General features: G+C 46.6%; 2 protein-coding genes across 2 annotated transcripts; one reads left to right on the top strand and one right to left on the bottom strand.

Annotated features, from left to right (window-relative positions):
- The first annotated feature begins 2,394 nt into the window (after positions 1–2,394).
- On the top strand, positions 2,395–7,884 carry dipk1aa (divergent protein kinase domain 1Aa). Its single transcript, XM_004078649.5, has 6 exons — positions 2,395–2,683; positions 4,993–5,127; positions 5,456–5,563; positions 5,638–5,814; positions 5,888–6,019; positions 6,108–7,884. Exons 1-6 carry the CDS (start codon positions 2,630–2,632, stop codon positions 6,786–6,788), a joined length of 1,287 nt encoding a protein of 428 aa, XP_004078697.1. The 5' UTR covers positions 2,395–2,629; the 3' UTR covers positions 6,789–7,884.
- A 1,237-nt stretch (positions 7,885–9,121) lies between these two features.
- Positions 9,122–16,909, bottom strand: rpl5a (ribosomal protein L5a). Its single transcript, XM_004078648.5, has 8 exons — positions 16,775–16,909; positions 16,458–16,527; positions 13,287–13,402; positions 13,073–13,207; positions 12,799–13,001; positions 10,761–10,938; positions 10,502–10,590; positions 9,122–9,276 (listed from the first exon to the last, which is right to left on the bottom strand). The coding sequence occupies exons 1-8, from the start codon at positions 16,775–16,777 to the stop codon at positions 9,174–9,176; spliced, it is 897 nt and encodes a 298-aa protein (XP_004078696.1). The 5' UTR covers positions 16,778–16,909; the 3' UTR covers positions 9,122–9,173.
- Between the last annotated feature and the right edge of the window lie 1,789 nt (positions 16,910–18,698).

The following is an 18,698-nucleotide window of genomic DNA, read 5'->3' as shown; positions in this document are numbered from 1 at the left end:
AAGCAGTTTGAATGGAAGAAAATTTGTCAAGCGAGAAGAATTTACATCTGATTCTAAAGAGATTAGTTGTTGTGTCCCTCAAGGAGCAATTCTGGGCCCATTACAACTCAACATTTTCATAAATTACATATTAAATGCTTCAAAAGTGTTACAAATCATATTATTAGTTGATAAAATACAAATGGTTTAGTCTACAGACCATTATAAGGTAGAGCAATGTGGTAAATATTTAGCTTAATAAAATAAAAAACATGGATGAAAAACAACAACTTATCATAAAACTTAGACTAAACAAAAGTACTGTTTTTGATCAATACAAAGTCAAAGCATAGTTGTCAATAGAAATAAAATGTCTCAATCAATAGTGTTATAGATATCAAATATTCAGCACTAATTGTTGACGATGAACTAAGCTGGAAGCAGCACATCAGACACAAACCAAAATATTCTAATTATAGATATAACTGTAGATATTTATTGTACAGCTCTTTGAAAGTTCCATACTTTACCTTTTTTTAGAAATGTGGGCGATGGTAATAAGAAGTCACTACATCCTCTGGTTTTACTTAAAAACTAATATCCATCAGACTCATTGGTAAAGTCCGTTATTTTTATGTGATGGCGGCCTACACTACCACCCCACCAGGGCAATAACCTCCTGCACCACACCCTACATATAACTGTTCCCTTCACATTTTGCGTATACTTTTAGAGGATTTCTTTTTTCAAACATAACACAAAAACTCATATGGTTGAACATCAATTTATTGACACATTTCGGTTTACTTTCTTATAATTTGCTTCATTAATGTATTGTTATGTTTTTTGAGTTGGTGTTGCTGAGGGAACCGTTGTTGCTGCTGTAATCTGCTGCCGGAACCATTAATTCAGGCCTGACACAAGGAAGCAGGCCAGTCAGCAGAGGCCTTACAGTCAGCAGGCAGCTAGTTGGACTGAACCATCGCCCGGGGGAGAAGAAAAACTCTTTTTGTGTTGCTTTACTTCAGTTTCTATTTTACAGTTCCTTTGTTTCATTCATTTGTGTATGTTTTTCACCACAGGATGGACATTACTTTAGTTCGTTTGCTGTATTTTGTCTTAGTCTTTTTCGGTTCCCCCTTGTGTGTCTAGTTGGTCTGATCAGCCGCTCTATATGATCCCTTGTGTTTTCAGTTAGGAGGTCAGTTTAAGTAAGTTAGTTTGTCCTCTGGTAAATTTGAAGCTTCAGTTGTTTCTGTTACTTTGACCTCTTTTAACTGCCCATTTTTGTCACTCTAGACGTTTTGAAAAAAACATTTAAATATTTTTGATAAATGTATTTGCTGTCCTTGCCTTATAGTCCTCAGTCCACCACACTTGATCGCACAAACACTTTATTTGATCAATCCAGACTTTTAAAAAACTATGACCTTGTTTTTCACACCACACAACTTCTATACAGAGGCAGTGGAACAACAAATATCCAGTTCGGGTTTATTGAAGGTGTATCGATGTGGGAATTTCAAGATCAAACTGATAAAAACCATTAAGAAAAGTTTCTGTGTGCGGCACTAAACTAGAACATACAACAACAACAGGATTCATAATAATTGCTGCAATAGTGCAACATTTTTTACTTTTTTTTGTTACTTGACAATAATCCATAATAATTCTGTTTTTGTTTTGTTTGTAAAACTGTCACAATATGTTCTAATGATAATCAATAAGAACTTAATTTGTGCTATTTGATGATCAAATAAAATAAAACGTTTAATGGCTTCAAACAGACATTAAGAACCGGAATATGGCAACTGTGGGAAAAGAAAAAATGGGGTTGGTAGGTTTGCTTCTTCCCACTCCCTTTCAATCAAGTAATCAAACTATTTGATAAATCAAACTATGTGACAATCAATACATTCAACATGACGTGTGTCTGTACTGTATTTCAGTGCAAAAATGTCTGTTATATAGTGGAGCAAACACAATGTCAAGAAGATATTAGGCATAATATTTGTTGTTGTTCTTCTAATGAATTTATGAATTAATATCTTGAATAGATTTGATTTAGGCCTCTATGTATTTGTGTTTTTGTTGTATTTTTCTTCTCTTTTTTGTTAATTTATTGAAATCAATCAATCCTCATCCTCATCTGGATGCCAATTACTTTAAAAACCTTTCAACACTGTGGGTTTGGGTTAAATTGAAACATGTGAAAAGCAGCCATTAGATCAACATTTTAGAGTGAAGAGAATTAGACTCAAAGGAAGATATTTCGAAAAAGACACGAAAACCGTCAGCAGACATTTTTATATTTGTGATCCTCTGTGAAATGGTTGATAACTTCTTTCATCTTTTACTTTTATTGAGATGTAATCCGTTGACAGGTCGGGGAGCCCGCTGCGCATGCGCAACCCGTTCTTTCTTTCTTTTTTTTCCCCTCTGCAGCCGGAGGTATGTCGCCTGCAGTCAGACACGCAGCTGCCGCAGCCTTCAGCTGCAGAACAGCCGCTGTGCTCCTTCCCGCTCTCAAACCGCGACACGTGGACGTTTCCTCCGTTTCCGCTCGACTGATGTGGAATCCGCGCGGCGTGCGCGTGTTCGTGGGATATCCGAGAGGCCGGTCCGCGTCCTGACATGATCCGTGTCTGTAATGGCGAAGGGTCTGCTTCCACGGGCCTGGGTGAAAAGGTCCTTCTACTTTCAGGTAAGCCGCTGCGGTGCTCGCCGGAGTGTCCGCGCGCGCTGGGGGCGCACGCGCCGGAGGCGTCTGTGGGGCTGTACGGCCTCGGCGCTCACGGGAGCGGAGCAGAGTCCAGGCCGAGTCCCCGGTGTGTCAGCTGATTCGAACGTGAGGGAAAACAGCCGAATGGGAAGTTTGGGGGCCGCGTCCTCCGGGCCCCCCTGTCCGACATGCTGGTACTCATTTCTGTAAACAACAACAACAACATGACCCGCGGCTTGGCCAAATAATCGCCTGTCCTGGTTATGAAATCGCCCAATCATCAATTATTAATCTGCCCGCCATCTTCTTGCTATTTTGAAATAATTGGCATGGCCGGACCTCAGTGAGGGGCCAGCAGCCGTGGAGATGGAGGAAACCCGGAACCGAACGGGACAAAACCCAGATGGATCAGTAGACGGTTCTGTCTTCCAGGAGTCCGAAAAACCTCCCGAGAGCTGCTTTGGAGTAACAGTTAACTCACTGTTTGAATCTTATTTTCAGAATGGAGCAGGTCCGTGGGCCTGTGGAAGAGCGTCTGGCCTGATACTGGAAGGTCACGAGTTCGATTACACGCATAGACTCAGCATTAAGGGGCTGGATGAGGAAATCACCAAATGGTGTAATAACGGATGTGTCTCACCCCCCACAGCCCCCCAGGGGATGGGGGGAGGACAAAGCTGACAGGACTTTGACTTCTTTTATCCACGACTGCTATTGCAGATCAGGAGGAGCAAAGGTTTAGATGTCAGGAACAAAACCAGTGCTGCTGGATGTGACGGCTTCCTGTTTCTGTGGCGTTGGAGGACGGTAGGAGCTCCTCCGGCGCTGCAGACAGACCACATGAGGGGAACTGAATCTGTGTGGGGGGGGGGGCCGTGGGGCTACAGTCCAGCAGAGTTTGATTTAAGGTGCCAGCATTGATGTGAACGCATCAGTCGTTCTGGGACAGCATCCTGGAACCACAAACCTGTGAAGACTGTCGCGCTGCAGGCGTCAAACTTTCACCGTGTTCTTTCACTCCTTCAATTGTTTGCATATCTGTCACATGATTAGACAGTCGGCGTGCACGAGCAACGCCAACAAAGCCTCGTCTGAAATGCCGCCTTACAACTTTGATTTTACTGATGTTGGAAAAGCATCTGGAGAAAATTTTCTGGTCACTTTACTCCAGAAAACTCCTTTCTTCATTATTATGCTTGAGCATAGAAAACAACATTTTCCAGAAACAGTTTCTTTACTTTATTGTGATTCGGTTCTTGTAGTGTGAGGGTGAAACAGAAACAAAATATCCGATGAATGAAGCACAAAGCTGTTGAAGTGAGAGGTTGTTGAGAACGAGAAAAACGATGAAAAGGGAGGAGAATCTTGACAAAAATCCTACAGGAACGACCAGCAAACTTCCGATGTAAAAGCAGGTTCAGTGATGTTTTGGGGGGAACCCATCGACTGTATATGAGAACTGGACTGAGTGGCCCCCCCCACCCTTGCATTCCAAACAGGAAGTGGCTCCAAAAAGCCAAAATCCAAGACTTCTACAGAGAAATAAACAGCTGTTACTCATCATTCTATTGGTCAGAAGAAGCTTTTTTTGTTTAAAATCTTCTTCAAAATACTCTTTTTTTGATGTCGTTTCTGTCCATGTTATTCAAGTTAGAAACTGACCAATCAGATTCTTCAACAAAAGTAGGAGGAGCCTGCCGCCCCCCTCAACCAACGTTCAAAATCTTTGTTTGATTTTTCTGGGCCCACGTACCAGTGGAAGGGGTGTGGCCTTCCAACAAGCTCACTCCTGATTGGCGGCAGAAGTTGCCATGGAAACGTTGACTAAGACCAACACGGACCGATCGTTGCTCTCTGATCTGGCTCTAAATGGCGGCACCCGTATCATGAAGTGGTGACTGAACTGAAGGAGGACGCCGTTTTCTGTGGGTGCCGCCACACGCGCTCAGTCCAGTTCTCCTATACAGTCAATGGACTGACCATATGAACAGCATTGGCTTCTGCTGAGTCTGTATTTACATCCACAGCCTTCCTCCACACAGCCACAGTCAGCAGGAAGAGTTGTTTTGTTTCTCCTTTGAGAACAAGGGGGTATGTTTGGAGCATGTGACCCCCACCAGACTGACTTAATCCGTCTAGAACCAAAAGGTGTGGAGGGGGGGGGGCAACAAGCAGCTCACATCCTGCTTTGGGGCATTTCTCCTCAGCCGTCGGGCTTGACTGTAAATCTCTGCTGTTGTCTAAACGGGTGGGGGTCCTGGAGCATGTTGTGACGCTTGGGTCTCCCCCAGGCTCGGATCTCCTTCATGCGGGTGAAGTACCTGTTTCTCACATGGCTGACGGTGCTGGTGAGCAGCTGGGTGGTCTACGTCCAATACTCCGCCTACACGGAGCTGTGCAGAGGACACGAGTGCAAGAACGCAATCGTGAGTAGCTGCTCCGCCCACTCCTCCAACCTCCGTCTGTCCACTAACGCTTCCGTTTTTCAGATACGCCTTTGCTAGGAAGAGCTGCTAAGGCTGAAGGGGTTTGGGGGGGCGGGGCAGGTTTTTGCCCCCTCAATGACTGCCACAAGTTCCGTCTAACCATTTGGAAACTCTACCAGTGTCCTTAGTGTCAGTTGTTTGATGCTGGCTCACATCTGGCTTCAATAAAATGTGGTGTCCTGCTGACGTGGAAACCTGCAGAGCTGGTTGCTGCAGGGAGAGCAGCTGGTTCAGGTTTTGCCGTCTGACGATTTGTCTTTTTCTGAAGTGTGAAAAGTACAGACGAGGAGTGATTGACGGCTCAGCTTGCAGCAGTCTTTGTGACAAAGGGACGCTCTACTTTGGAAGGTGCTTGTCCTCGCTGCCAAACAACCAGGTAAGAGGCTGTTGATGTTGTCCCCTCCCTCCATGACGGTGCGTAAAAGGTTCACGGTGCCTCTCCCTCCAAAGGTCTACACGGGGAGCTGGGGGGACCACAGCGGCGTCATCCGTTGTCAGCTGGGGGAGGCAGCGCGCTATGATCTGAGTGACGAACCGGAGCCGCGGAGGGAAGCTCCAGCATTCGACCAGCCTTCTAAAGGCACCTCAGTGGAGAAGTTCAGAGAGATGGTCTTCAGTCTGCTCAAGGTAGAGGGGGCGGAGGTGTGGGCGGAGCCAAAAACCCATCCTGAGCTACAGCCTAAGCTTTTCTGTCCTCTAGTCCAAGCTGGGAGAGCAGGTGAATCTCTCCGGCCTGGTCAGTCAGATCCTCTCCGTCACGGATGGCAACAAAGATGGACGAGTGTCCCTGCCAGAGGCCCGCTCCACATGGGCCGTCCTGCAGAGGGATGAGGTATGGTGCAGCCTTTGAGCTGCAGGATGCTTTTGAGCCTGTGATCTGTGGAAAGTGATGCATAAATGTCTCCACTCCGACCACCAAGGTGCTGCTGGGCCTGGTGCTGCAGGAACGGGGACACACTCCCCGCCTCCTCGGCTTCTGTGGAGACCTCTACATGACAGACCGTGTCCCCTATGGGCCTCTGTACGGTTTCGCACTGCCGTGGCCACTAGTGTCCTGGGTGCCTGGCAGTTTGCAACGGACTATGGATCAGTGGTTCACCCCGTCGTGGCCTCGCAAAGCTAAGATCTCCATGGGCCTGCTGGAGCTGGTCGAGGACGTCTTTCATGGCACCTATGGCAGCTTTCTGATGTGCGACCTGGCAGCGGTGCACTTTGGATACACAGACCGGCACGAGCTTCGCTTGACCGACACTCAAGTCCTAGTCCCTGAAGACGAGTTCAGGCGCAACATGCGAGCCCTGAGGTGTGAGACGGATGCAGACTGCGTGTACGGTGCAGACTGCCAGACGTCGTGTGATCTATCGGAGAAGCGGTGCGGGGAGCAGCCGCTCCGGCCTAACCTGGCGAAGGCATGCCGCACGCTGAAGGACTACCTCCTGCGTGGAGCACCGTCAGGAATGAGCGAGGAACTGGAGAGGCAGCTGTTTGCCTGCATGGCCCTCAGAGGGAACTCCAGGCAGCTGGACATGGAACATTCCCTCATCCTCAACAACCTGAAAGCCCTATTGTGGAGACAGATCTCCCATACCAAGGACTCGTGACCGAGGAATTCCCTCTGCGAGGAACAGATGCCGAGTGTCTGCAGCATCCATGTCAATGTTGTCCACCTTTCTGCACATCCCGTCACCTGTGGGAATCAGCCGTCACTGATTCTCACAGGTGCTTTGGCAGACTTTTACGCCGGATGTCCTTCCTGACACAACCCTGTACTTTATCCGGGCTGGGGACCGGTACAGGGATACTCCGACTCCAGCCCCCCTATGGTTACAATTAGGATGTAGCACAAAGTGTCTTACCAAGGACCCACACTGGATGAAGCTCACCGCAGCCCCTGGGAATCAAACCCTGGTTTCCTGTGCGCCGGTCCCAAACGCAGCTGACTGAGCCGCCCAGACCAGCAGCATCAATTTCTGAGGACGGTTTTGCTCTTTTTCAGAGCAGTTCACAGCAGGTTCTACCTCCATCGTCCTGTAACAGGTCTGGGGCATGAACCTGTCTGCAGTCAGCGGCACCTTTCCCATGATCCCCTCCATCCTATAGCTGACGTGAGTCCTGTTGGAGGGAGAGAGATGTGCAGTGACCTGCCTTCTGTGAGTGCACTTTACCCAAGAGGAGTTTCCAGTTTGAACAATGCATCGAATAGAAAAAACAGAACTAAAATACGAAATGAAAACTAAGAACAACTTTCACCAACATCCAGTGATGTTCAGAAAAACTGCAGCCATACCAGCCAGATGAAGATGTCCTTTACATTCACTAGAAAGATGAACAAACTGTTACAGACACAGTAACCTGAGGCTCCTCCCCCTGCTGTTGAAGGGACCAATACAGGGCCGCCCTTCAGGTGACGTCCACCTGAACAGGTTTCTGCTAAACATTCCGGTTCATGGACTGAGAGAAATGCGAAGGTCCGTGCACAGGCGTGCTCCGCTGTTCACTACAAAATGCTGACTCAGCATCCGTCATGTTTTACTTCTCACTGTGCCACTGAGAGTCCAGTCACTTGTGATTGTTTACATCTAATGCTGTTCGCCATTTCCCATAATCCTCCTGTCTCATGCTGCTGTCCAGTCTGAAAAGGATTTCCTGTTTGAAGAAGCTGGCATGATATTGCACAAATAAATGAATTCCACATCATTTTTACTTGAAGACTCCTGCAGAGCTGGATTGGTTTAAAGGGTCTGTATCAAGGAAAAAAAAAATCACCTTTTTGAACTTTGAAGTGTCTTACTTTCATTCCTCACAAATAAGTGGTTTCTGACCCGTTCACGCACGAGCTGTACTTTAACAGAAGTTTATTTCAGATTTCTGAACTGTCCCGTCACTGCACCATGATGCTGATTGTTCTAGCAGCTTTGAAGGAGGACACGCCTGTTTTTCTGATTCTAAAGGATTATATTTAAAGGGCCTACATCATGTTAAATCAGCTTTGAAGTGTCTTCTTATCTTCATTAAGTGGTATTTTGATCCATTCGATCTTTTCCGAGTCTTCCTCTAAAAACCTGCTCTCTGGGCACCAGCCCCTCCCAATCCATGAGAACGAGCGGGTTCTCACATTATGACCTCACCAAGTTAGGAACCGCCCCTTCCAGGTAGAGTCTGCGCTCCCCGCATGTCTGCTATGGAGACCAGTGAAGATAAAAAATATAAGGGAAAAAAAAAAGTTCAGTCGGCGTTCTCATAGGTTCCTGTTGACCCCGACCGTTAACGTGCTTTGAAAATATATATTCTTCTCCCTTCTTAGTCCTGTTGAGACTTTGGAAGCTGAGCTCCTCATGTGTCATTTTACTCTAAACTTCATGAGCAGCAATGAAAAAAAATCCAATTCTTCTGGACAGATATTTGCATGTTCTAGTGTTTGTTTATTGCAGGAGTTTGGTTCCAAAAATAACCGTGGCAGTTAAACTCCTCACATGAACGTTTCTCTCATGTTTAAATACTAAAAGTTCAAACCTTCATAGCAGGAATAAAGAATGAAAGATCTGATCACCATCAGGTTTATGCTGCATGACACGGAGGAGATTGACACGATCCACAGCCAGTAGGGACGCAGAACAGGGTGGGCCGTTTGAAAAAAACAAAAAGCATAATCTCCCTAAAAGAAACAGCGACGTAGAAAGACGGTCTCCTGATGTGACCGGGACACAGACTGCAGAACGGTGGATTCAAATGTGTTCCATGTGGGTCTCAATCGGGGGTGGCCAGACTGAAAAAAGTAAAATCATGCGTCTCTGATACTGTTTAAGGGCCGGACTAAACATGGAGGCGGGCCGTGGATCGCCCACCCCCGATGTAGACCCTTTAATGTAACCATAACAACACGTTTCTTCCTGGAATAAAAGTCACTTCAATCAACACAGCAGACGAGGAAGGCTAGAGTTTGAGGCGGATTTATTATCTCGTGATGTGTGTGCAGTGGGGGGGGGCTAACCATCGCCCGCTTCCTGTTCCTGCGCTCGTAAGAAGCTGGCCTTTTTCTGAGCGACGCGGTCTTTCCTCTGTGCCAGAGTTAACTTGGCTCGATTCCATCTGTCAGGAAGAACAGCAGGAGTCCATTAACATGCAGAACATGGAGGAGGAGGGGGGGGGGGCTGCTTTGAGGCCCCCCAGTGCACCAATAGCCGCGTTTACATGGGCAAAAGTAATCGGAAAGAACGCCTGATCGGAAAGAAAATGCGTCATGTAAACGCGTCATTCGGAATACTCTGCCCCGGTCAGACTCGTTCGGATCAAAATTTCTTTCCGATCGAGATAGGTGGGTTATACCGACCGTGGAGCATGTAAACGGTCATTCTGATCGTGTGTCACTACTGCTCTGGTTTATGTCACGCATAGACGGATGGAAGATGAAAGCTTTGGAGCTCAAACGGGACCCATCAGCTGCTCTGTGGACGCCCCGTGAAAAGCACCGCTCCGCTCTCGTCCCGCTGGCTCTCCCCTCTCTTTCACCCCTCATGAGGGAGATGTGGGGAAAGAGCGCTTGCCCCCTGACGCTCACTCGGTCTACTGGCACCCGAGTGAGCAGAGCAGCCGGATTAATAACTTCGTGTCTGATGGGAGGAAGATGCTTTGTTACGTATGCGTTTTTTGTTTTGTTTTGTTAGGTGTGGGAGAATTCAGACTGCGAGCCGTCCCGCCGCTCTGGGTTAGCGGCTGCAGGACTCAGGAGAGCCGTCAGCTCACGCAGCGAGTTTGGGGAAGCAGAAATAAATGTCGCTCAGTCCTTAGAAACTGTTCAAACAATCACGTAGATTCGTGTTTCCAGTTGTGTCCGGACAAAATAAAGACTGATGTTATTAACATGCAGCCAAGACGCAGATTGCTGCGTTTCATGGTCCTGCATTTTGTGTCCATCAGGCTGTTAGCCTGTGTTTATAGCCTGTCCTAACCCTTCTTCCAGCACTGATCACACGGATTAAATAAAACGATGAGCGAACAGGCGCTTCATACTATTCATGACATTAATAAAAGCAGGATTGGAAGATCGTCTCACATATTACCGAGCTGCTGCATAAAATAAATGTCTGTGGCAGCTGTTTGTTTAGAACGGGACCTACTTCCTCATCCGGGAGTTTTCAACACTACTGCGCATGCCCAAACGATTCATTCCAACCGAAAGTGTGACGTTTGTTCTAATCGGCAAAAGGTTTTCTGATTCCATGTGCACGGGTGAATTTTAACCCCACCATTGATCCGATCAAGATATTCTGCCCATGTAACCGCGGCTAATGATGCAGAGGAAGGGCACACCCACCTCTTCTTGGTGACGTCTTTCTGGGGTTTCTTTTCGTGGACCGGGTTTGCTCTGATTGCAGCGTGTGCCTTTTTGTACATTTCCTCCACCTGAAAACAGAAACCAGCGGTTCACACCAAAAGCCTGAAGGTGGCGCTGCAGGCGCTTCTCAGCCAGATGACAGGAAGGTGCAACATCAGCATGGCGATTTTCCCAAGCATGGAAACCGCAGACATGGTGCAAACGAGCAGCTGAAGGACGGCGAGCTCCAACGTCTTACCGCGTCTGGCGTGACTCCGTTCTTTATGAAGCGAGAGAACTGTTTCTTGTAGGCCTCCTCGTCCTCCTCCATCAGGTAGGACATGTAGTCGGCCACGTTCATGCCCAGGATGTGCCTGCGGTGCATGTCGGCGTTGAACTCTTTGCTCTCTGCGTCGTAACCTGGAAAGCGTTTCAGGCTGGAAGAAGAGAAGAGAGCTGGAGGATTTGGAACAGACGACGCCGAGGCACTAGATCAGGGTGTCATCACGGCAGTGTGACGGCAGAACGCAGGCCAGCAAAGATGAACAAAATACAAATATATGAGTATTTTTAAATCTTATCGGAGAATCTTCATCCTCGGCGTGAAGTAAGTCACTTGATTGACATGCAGAACGGCCAATGAACCGTCCTCTGACACACGTCTCTGTGTTTAACGACACTCAGCGCACAGCGGCCTGAGAAGCCAGACAGAGACGCCCCGTCTGACCCAGCCACGCCCCCATGGCACCTGACGCTGGGTCTGCGGTTCACCCCCAAGGGGTCCGAGCCCCCTCGGAGGAAGTACCACCGCGCTGTAGAGACGTCATACACCCCCCATGACACGGTTTAGAGCAGAGCGTGAAACGCCATCATCATCACTGCTTCCTGTTTTCAGAATAAAACACCTCATCTAATCATGCATTACTACAAAATAATATGAATACACACCACAAACCTTTCTCCTCACAAAGATTGTGTACTCTTACTATGTACTTTGAGCTATTAGTACATTAACAGTATTTTAAGACGATAGTAGAAATCGTCAACTTTGAGGTTGAATGAAGACACTCTGCCGTCGGTTTCTTCTGGTAGCGTGGGCACCCCTCCACTAGAAGAACCGACACCACCTCTCAGAAGCAGAAGAGCACCAGTGAGACAAACGTGTGACTGAAGGAGGGAGAACCGCTGCAGGAACATTGATCGGTGAGTCGGCATCTGCCGCTTAAACCATGCAGCAGAACTTAAGACAATCTTCTAAAACACTCCTTAAAGACTAGAAGCAGACCCAGCAGATGGACCACACATGGTCTCTAAGCAGAAGAATCACTAACTTCTCTTGTGGGACACACCGGACTTTAAAAGCCTGTAGCAGAAGAGTACAGCGGGAAAACCTGAGCTGTGGTTCCTTCCTGGACGTAGATTCTGCTTATGGCTGCACAGCCTTTACACAACAAGCTCACAAAGTTCTGCATTAGGCCTGCACAATATACCGCAAATTTATCGTTATCGCAAGATCAAGCTGTGCAATATGCATATAGCAAAACACAGCAAAAATTGCAATAAATGGTTACCTAAAACAATCTTATGGCAGCTTAAATTATTTAATGAATCAAATAAATCCCTTTATGCATTTGACCAATTGGATACTCTTTAGCATTGTTGACCAATCAGATGGAGCCCTTTTATGTTAGATGTTCCCTCCTATGTCAACGAGGGTCATTTAGAGTACAATTCTTAAACTGTTGCAATAAAATGGGAATGATGTTTTTGGTTGTTTCGCTATTTGTTTATATACCGCAAATTATATCGTTATCGCAATATTAATCCCTCATATCGCATATCGCAAGTTTTCCTCATATCGTGCAGCCCTATTCTGCATGATAACAAAAATCATTTTCCTGTCAATGATGCTGTCCTATGGGGAACAGGTGAGTCTATAGCTAAGCTGGCTGCAGACACAGACAGGAAGTGCATTAAAAGGAAAAGCCTCCAGAACACTACAGGGTGAGGCTCTGGGGATTTTTTCCTCAGTTCAATGTTTGCATTTTATTCCATGTTGGAGTTTAAGATAAAATGGTGCTTTCAGTAAAAATGGCTGTTGTGTGTTTGTTAGTGTTTGTTTAGTTAGTGTTTGTCTCTATGTAGGAGACAAACACTGAAATGATGTGGCGCTCTGCTCTGTTCTCGCCACAGCACGGTTCATCTCAAACTGACCTCTGCTGCGTCTCAACACCTCCCACCTTTGTAATGAAAGCCGCTAAAAGCTGAGGTGAAGCTTTTCTGCTCGGCATCCTGACCTGTGAGGGATCGATAGTCCTCCGTCCACGGCGCCCTTCAGGGCTCCAAACACCTTGTTTCCTGTGGAGGTTCTGGCCAGACCAGCATCTAGGTAACAGCTGAAGGCCCCCGGCTGTCCGTCCACGCTCTCCACGTTGAACTCGTCGCCCGTCACCTCCACTTGGCCCTCGTAGACGTGGTCCATCCCAAACTTGTGCAACAACTGCAAACACAGCACCGTGTTGGAGCCTGAAGGCCACGGGCAGACGGGCGCCGCAGCGTGAGCGTGCTTACCCGGCGAGCCAGCAGCAGCCCGGTGCAGTACGCCGCAGCATAGTTAGTGAGTCCGACCGCGATGCCGTATTTGGGAAGCTCGTGGGAGTACGCTGCACTCACGATGTGGTCACCTTCAATCTTTGAGTAAGCAATCTGGACAATGCAGAGGGACAGCAGAGACGTGAGTTACTTCAAACAAACCACTGGCCTGGCGCCGGCGAGGCCGTCTGACCTGGCAGCAGATGTCCCTGTTGGAGAAGCGGACGATCAGCCGGTACTTGGGGGTGTTGTACTTGTTCTTGTCTTGAACAACCAGGCGCTTGCGAGCATAAAAGTCCGTTTTCCCCTCTGGTCAAGCAGGGAAAAAAGAATGAGTTTATTATTATGGTGACGAATGAAGGAGAAAGTCACTGTCAACGGTACCTGTTTTACATCAACTCTCATTTTTACTTATTGTAAATTTTAATTGTTTACATTTTTATTATAAATGTCATTTATTGTTCCCCCTAGCAAGGACTCCCTTGAAAAAAAGAGATTCTTTATCTCAATGGGACGTTTCCTGTAAATAAAGGTTAAATATTCAATCGTGACTTTGCCTCAGCATGGAAGATGTGAGCGCTTCACATCAGGGAGGAACAGAACCGCGTTTACAAGATTCCAGCAGACCTTTGACAATGATGGAAACCTCTCTCTTCAATGATTACCCGGTAAACTTCTACCAACACAAACCCCACAGTCACTCTGATCTCATGTGACCAGAGGAGCAGACTGAAGCAGGATTACCTGAACTTCCACTCCAGTAAAGATCACATGTTCTAAAGAAACGGGGCTCTCCAGACAAATCCCTACATTACTGAGCTTTAGTTTGGGTCGGAACAACTACGACTGAATTCTGACGACCAAGAGCCAACTCCACAAACACGACCTGTCACTCATGACAGCAGCGGTCTTCGACCTTTTCAGGCCGCAGACCGGACTGTACCAAGCTGGTGAGGTCATCCTCGTGTGACAGATACGCTGCTTTTTCTTAAATGTAATAAACATGAATCCACCTTTATTAGTAGCAACCTTATAACAGAATATTGTCTGTGGGAACTACTGTCACAATAAATCCATCGTTGGAATAAAGACTTTGTCTGTTTAATGCAGATCTATTTTCTTTTGAAGTCACAGACCCTCCTTCTGTTTCCTCTTTTCTGCTAAAAGAAACTCTCCAAATACGTTTGTTCTTGTTAACTTGGCTATTTTTGGAGGGTTTTAATTTAGCCATCAGCTAGGGCTGTGACGATAACCGCATCACCGCGGTGATGACCTCATCACCGCACTTTTTTTTTGTTGAAAGTCCAGCATATGGTGCGTGATTGAACTATAATAAACACATTAAACACGTTCATCTTTGCTGATAATTTCCTTTTTCTGCTAGTCCTGTGTTCAGACTTTCCTTCAGACTATTCTCTTCTCCCACCGCGCCTGTCACTGTCTTTTGTCGGCGTGCGCTCTGCGCTGCACGTGACACGCGGCTCCCTTTACACACACGGGCGCGCGCTTTCAGAAGCACATCCTCATTCTAAGACAAATTTACTGCGTTCTAATTATTAATTTCCATTGTATTCCTTTCCATTATAAGCTGCGTGCGTTCTTAAGTGCGCGACACGGCCGCCCGCCGGAGGATTTTGTGTTAGGGGGGGTTATTACTGTTCTCAGTCACTCTAACACCAAAGATGAACGCGCACTGTTAGATTTCCATGAATATCACTACATGTTTTTTTTGGAACTATTTTGTCCAGCGCAAAGTTACGTGTCTTTATGAATAAGGGCCTCTTGCCCCGCGTTCTTCATGGGTGTCAGACTTCATGGCCAGCGGAGAGGTGACAAAGTGTCTGCAGTCTGGGCAATATATAACATTCTGAGAAGATGTCTGTACCAGAGAGCACAGGTGAAGGCTCAGATAGTTGTTACTGTTATTTGTTGATAAAGAATACTACGTTGTATGTAATTCTGATGCGGCCGCCGGGGATTTTGTGTTTTTTTTTTTTTTTTTTTTTTTTTGGGGGGGGGGGGGGGGGGGGCTGCGGTTAACCGCGACGCCGCGCCCCCTGGTGGTTCATCACCGCGGTGATCAGAAATCCGACAACGTCACAGCTCTACCAACAGGGCATAGATGAAAACCGTGTACAACAAACAAAATATGAAAGAAAAAAAAAGGATTATCAGAAACATGTTAATAAAGATCTAAACGCAAAACTCATCTGTTTATTTCTGCCTTCCATCCTGATTCACTTTTGATTTTGTCTCTTGTATTTATTGTGCTTTTAATGTCTATTTATAACCTTTGTTTTGTAAAGTGTCCTTGGGTTTCATGAAAGGCGCTTTAAATGAAATGAATTATTATTATTATAAAAATCATGAGATCCAGAACGGTTGTTCTGACCAATAGAACGATGAGTAACAGCTGTTCATTTCTCTATAGGAGTCTATGGGATTTTAGCTTCTTGGAACCACTTCCTGTTTGGAACGCCAGGGGGAGGAGTCAGTCCAGTTCTCAGCTTCAGTTAATGCATCACTTTTGGCTGCGTTTACCCATCAGGTATCTTCAGAAGTTTGGTGAGGAACTAGCCCGCCTTCAGTGGAAGGGGTGTGGCCTTCTAACATGCTCACTCCTGATTGGAGAGAGAGTGGTTGCCATAGAAATGTAGGCGGACCAATCCTGGCTTCTGAGGACATCTGGTTCCAACATGGCGACAGACATATTGCGGAAAAATGGCGACTGAAATGTCTCCAATTAGTTGGAACTGGAAGTGAGGAGTCTTCTAAAGATGATGACGTCACACGCCATTGATCCAGTCAAACTAGACAGTCAATAGTTTAAACTCATGGGGACCAGAGGACCTTCCTGCCCCGGACAGCAGAGGTGAACCCTAAAGTGAGACGGGTGCTGGTGCTCCCTCTGTCCCGGTTCTTAAAGGCTTGGACGTAACAAAGCGTGTGATAGATTTCATGAGTCCAGCCAGCTGTCAAAGAGTCTGCTTTAATAATAAACAATGTGACCCAAAAACGTCTCATTTCATGATTCTGACACAAATGAACAAACTGTCATAATTAGATAAAGAACAGTAAATGGTAAGCTTTTTACACCAGCTTCTTCTAATCTTTATGGTGTAGAATCTGGTTAACATGGGTATCAGTGGTTTTGTCAACAGTAGTTTGTTTCTGAAGCTTCAAAGCCTCATTAGTGGAACTGTACCACGTGGTTTACGGGTTTGCTCCTCATTCGGATGAAGGGATCGTTGAATGTTGCGTAGTTCTGTACAACATCAACACATTTCAGAAACCGGAACCTCCTCAGAAAATCAGATTCAGATGATCCTGCCTCGACAGAGTGTGACGTCATCAGGCTCCTTACCTCTCCTCCTCCTGAACTTGACCTCATACCTCTTGAAGTACGCTTTGTTTTTCACCACTTTGACGAAGCCCTGCAAACAAACGGTGGAGAACGTCAACAGAACCCCCAGTAACAAACGAGAACGACCCCACGGTGACTGCACAGGCCTCCACTTCCTTTAGCCTCTCCAGCGCCGCCACGCTGGAGCGGCTAACCGGCCGCAAGCGAATCCGGCGACATCCACCCTTCAAACTCCCAGACACGCGTCTCTATCGTCACAAATATCCACAAACACTCCATCTACACTACAAAGTGACAAATGGACCCTGATTACGCACCATTATTAGTGTTCAGTCCTCCGTCTGTGCGGCTCTGGACACACTGCACTTCCTTATTCTCTGGAAAAGCTCGTTGGCGGGACATCACAGCGCCCCCTGCTGTCCGGGAGGAGCACTCCTTAAAATAACCAGCAGGGGGCAGCAGCACCCCTCTACTGCCCGGCTCCTATGGTCTGTTTTTTAACAAGAGGCTTACTATCTCTGGTTTGGGAGATGAACCAGCCTTCCATTCTGTTTGCTTATTATTTGTAAATTATGGAGGAAAATAATTATTTGGTCAATTACAAAAGTTCAACTCATTACTTTGTTCTAAACCTTTTCTTGGCAATGATCAAATGTTTTCTGTAAGTCTTCAAGAGGTTTTCATAAACTGTTCCTGGTATTTTGGCCCATTCCCCCACGCAGATCTCCTTGAGAGCAATGATGTTTTGGGGCTGTTGCTGGGCAACACAGACTTTCAACTTCCTTCAGAGATTTTCTATGGGGTTGAGATCTGGAGACTGGCTAGGCCACTCCAGGACCTTGAAAGGCTGAAACCACTCCTTCGTAACCCGGGCAACGTGTGTTTGGGATTGTTGTCATGCTGAAAGACCCAGCCATGTTTCATCTTCAATGCTGATGGAAGGAGTTTTTCACTCCAAATCTGACCATACATCGTCCCATCCATTCTTTCCTTTACATGGATCAGTCGTCCTAATCCCTTTGCTGAAAGCAGCCCCAAAGCATGATGCTTCCACCCCCATGCTTTACAGTAGGCATGGTGTTCTTTGGATACAACTCAGCATTCTTTCTCCTCCAAACACAAGTAGAGTTCTTTCCAAAAGTTCTATTCTGGTTTCATCTGACCATAGGATATTCTCCCAATCCTCTTCTGGATCATCCAAATGCTCTCTTGCAGACTTTAGACGGGCCTGGGGCCTCATTTATAAAACTTTGCGTAGGATTTGCGTCAGAAGTGGCGTACGGATGAAACATAGGACGTGCGTACGCACAGAAATATTCGGATTTATAAAACCGTGTGCACGCACATCCTACGCATCTTTCCCTTAATAAATCACAACCAATTCTAAATGCAGCGCAGCTTTTGCTGCTTCATGACACGCCCATATTTGCCCATAAATAGTCCGTGAAACGCCCACAAATTAATATTCATTGATTGCGAAACCATGGCACACACCGAGAGGAAATGAAGAAAAAAGTAACTGCACTCAATGTGGAGTTGAAGTTGTCGTTGGCGAGGTGGAAAAGAGGAGAAAAGTGTTGTTTGGAGGGCACAGTGTGGGCATTACTAATGCCAAAAAGGCACGTGAGTGGCAGACGGTGGCAGACGCCGTAAATGCTGTAGCCTCACAACCTCGGACCGTGGCCGAAATAAAAAAAGAAATGCTCGGACATCAAAGGCGAGGCAAAAAAACGTCTAGCGCTCCAACAGGACGGCTCGAGGAAGTCGGAACCAGCTCATAAGCCAGTCGTCCTCGTTTGCCAGCAAGTCTTCTTGCTGTCTAAAGATGCGTTCACTCCGAATTCTTCCATTTGCCACATCTTCTGAGAGCGCAAGATCAGCCATTGTGCGTCATTACGCATTGTGATGGGGCATTTTATTTCCCTCCATTTAATTACATCTGACAAGCTACAGATGTCGGTAATAATCAACGTGGAAATGGGAAATAGTTCAGCGCAAATGTAATTTTTTGTTGCTTTCTGAATGGTTGAGACATACGCCATACATGGTTTTATCAAAAATAAAACAAACTAAAGGCAAATGCATGAATACCATAATTCCGTAGCTTATGAAGAATTTTTTTACTATGAAAACAACTTTCCCCAGTGGACTATTAATATGTCCGTCTGTCTGTCTGTCTGTCTGTCTGAGATCTTGGGGGGAGCCCCAGATGGAGGGAGATTATCAGTGGTCTTGTATGTC

Source organism: Oryzias latipes, chromosome 17, assembly GCF_053564925.1.
Source record: "Oryzias latipes strain Hd-rR chromosome 17, Olatipes_Hd-rR_3.1".
NCBI classification, from domain to species: domain Eukaryota; kingdom Metazoa; phylum Chordata; class Actinopteri; order Beloniformes; family Adrianichthyidae; genus Oryzias; species Oryzias latipes.
This window is presented reverse-complemented; position numbering and strand designations above follow the sequence as displayed.

Excerpts from the sequence above, each read along its gene's own strand:
- dipk1aa (XM_004078649.5), top strand. The coding sequence starts at position 2,630 with ATGGCGAAGGGTCTGCTTCCACGGGCCTGGGTGAAAAGGTCCTTCTAC. Across the intron at positions 2,684-4,992 it reads AAAGGTCCTTCTACTTTCAG|GCTCGGATCTCCTTCATGCG; the intron begins GTAAGCCGCTGC and ends GGTCTCCCCCAG. Across the intron at positions 5,128-5,455 it reads ACGAGTGCAAGAACGCAATC|TGTGAAAAGTACAGACGAGG; the intron begins GTGAGTAGCTGC and ends CTTTTTCTGAAG.
- rpl5a (XM_004078648.5), bottom strand. Across the intron at positions 10,939-12,798 it reads GGACTATCGATCCCTCACAG|CCTGAAACGCTTTCCAGGTT; the intron begins GTCAGGATGCCG and ends CTCTTCTTCCAG. Across the intron at positions 9,277-10,501 it reads AAAGACGTCACCAAGAAGAG|ATGGAATCGAGCCAAGTTAA; the intron begins GTGGGTGTGCCC and ends TCTTCCTGACAG.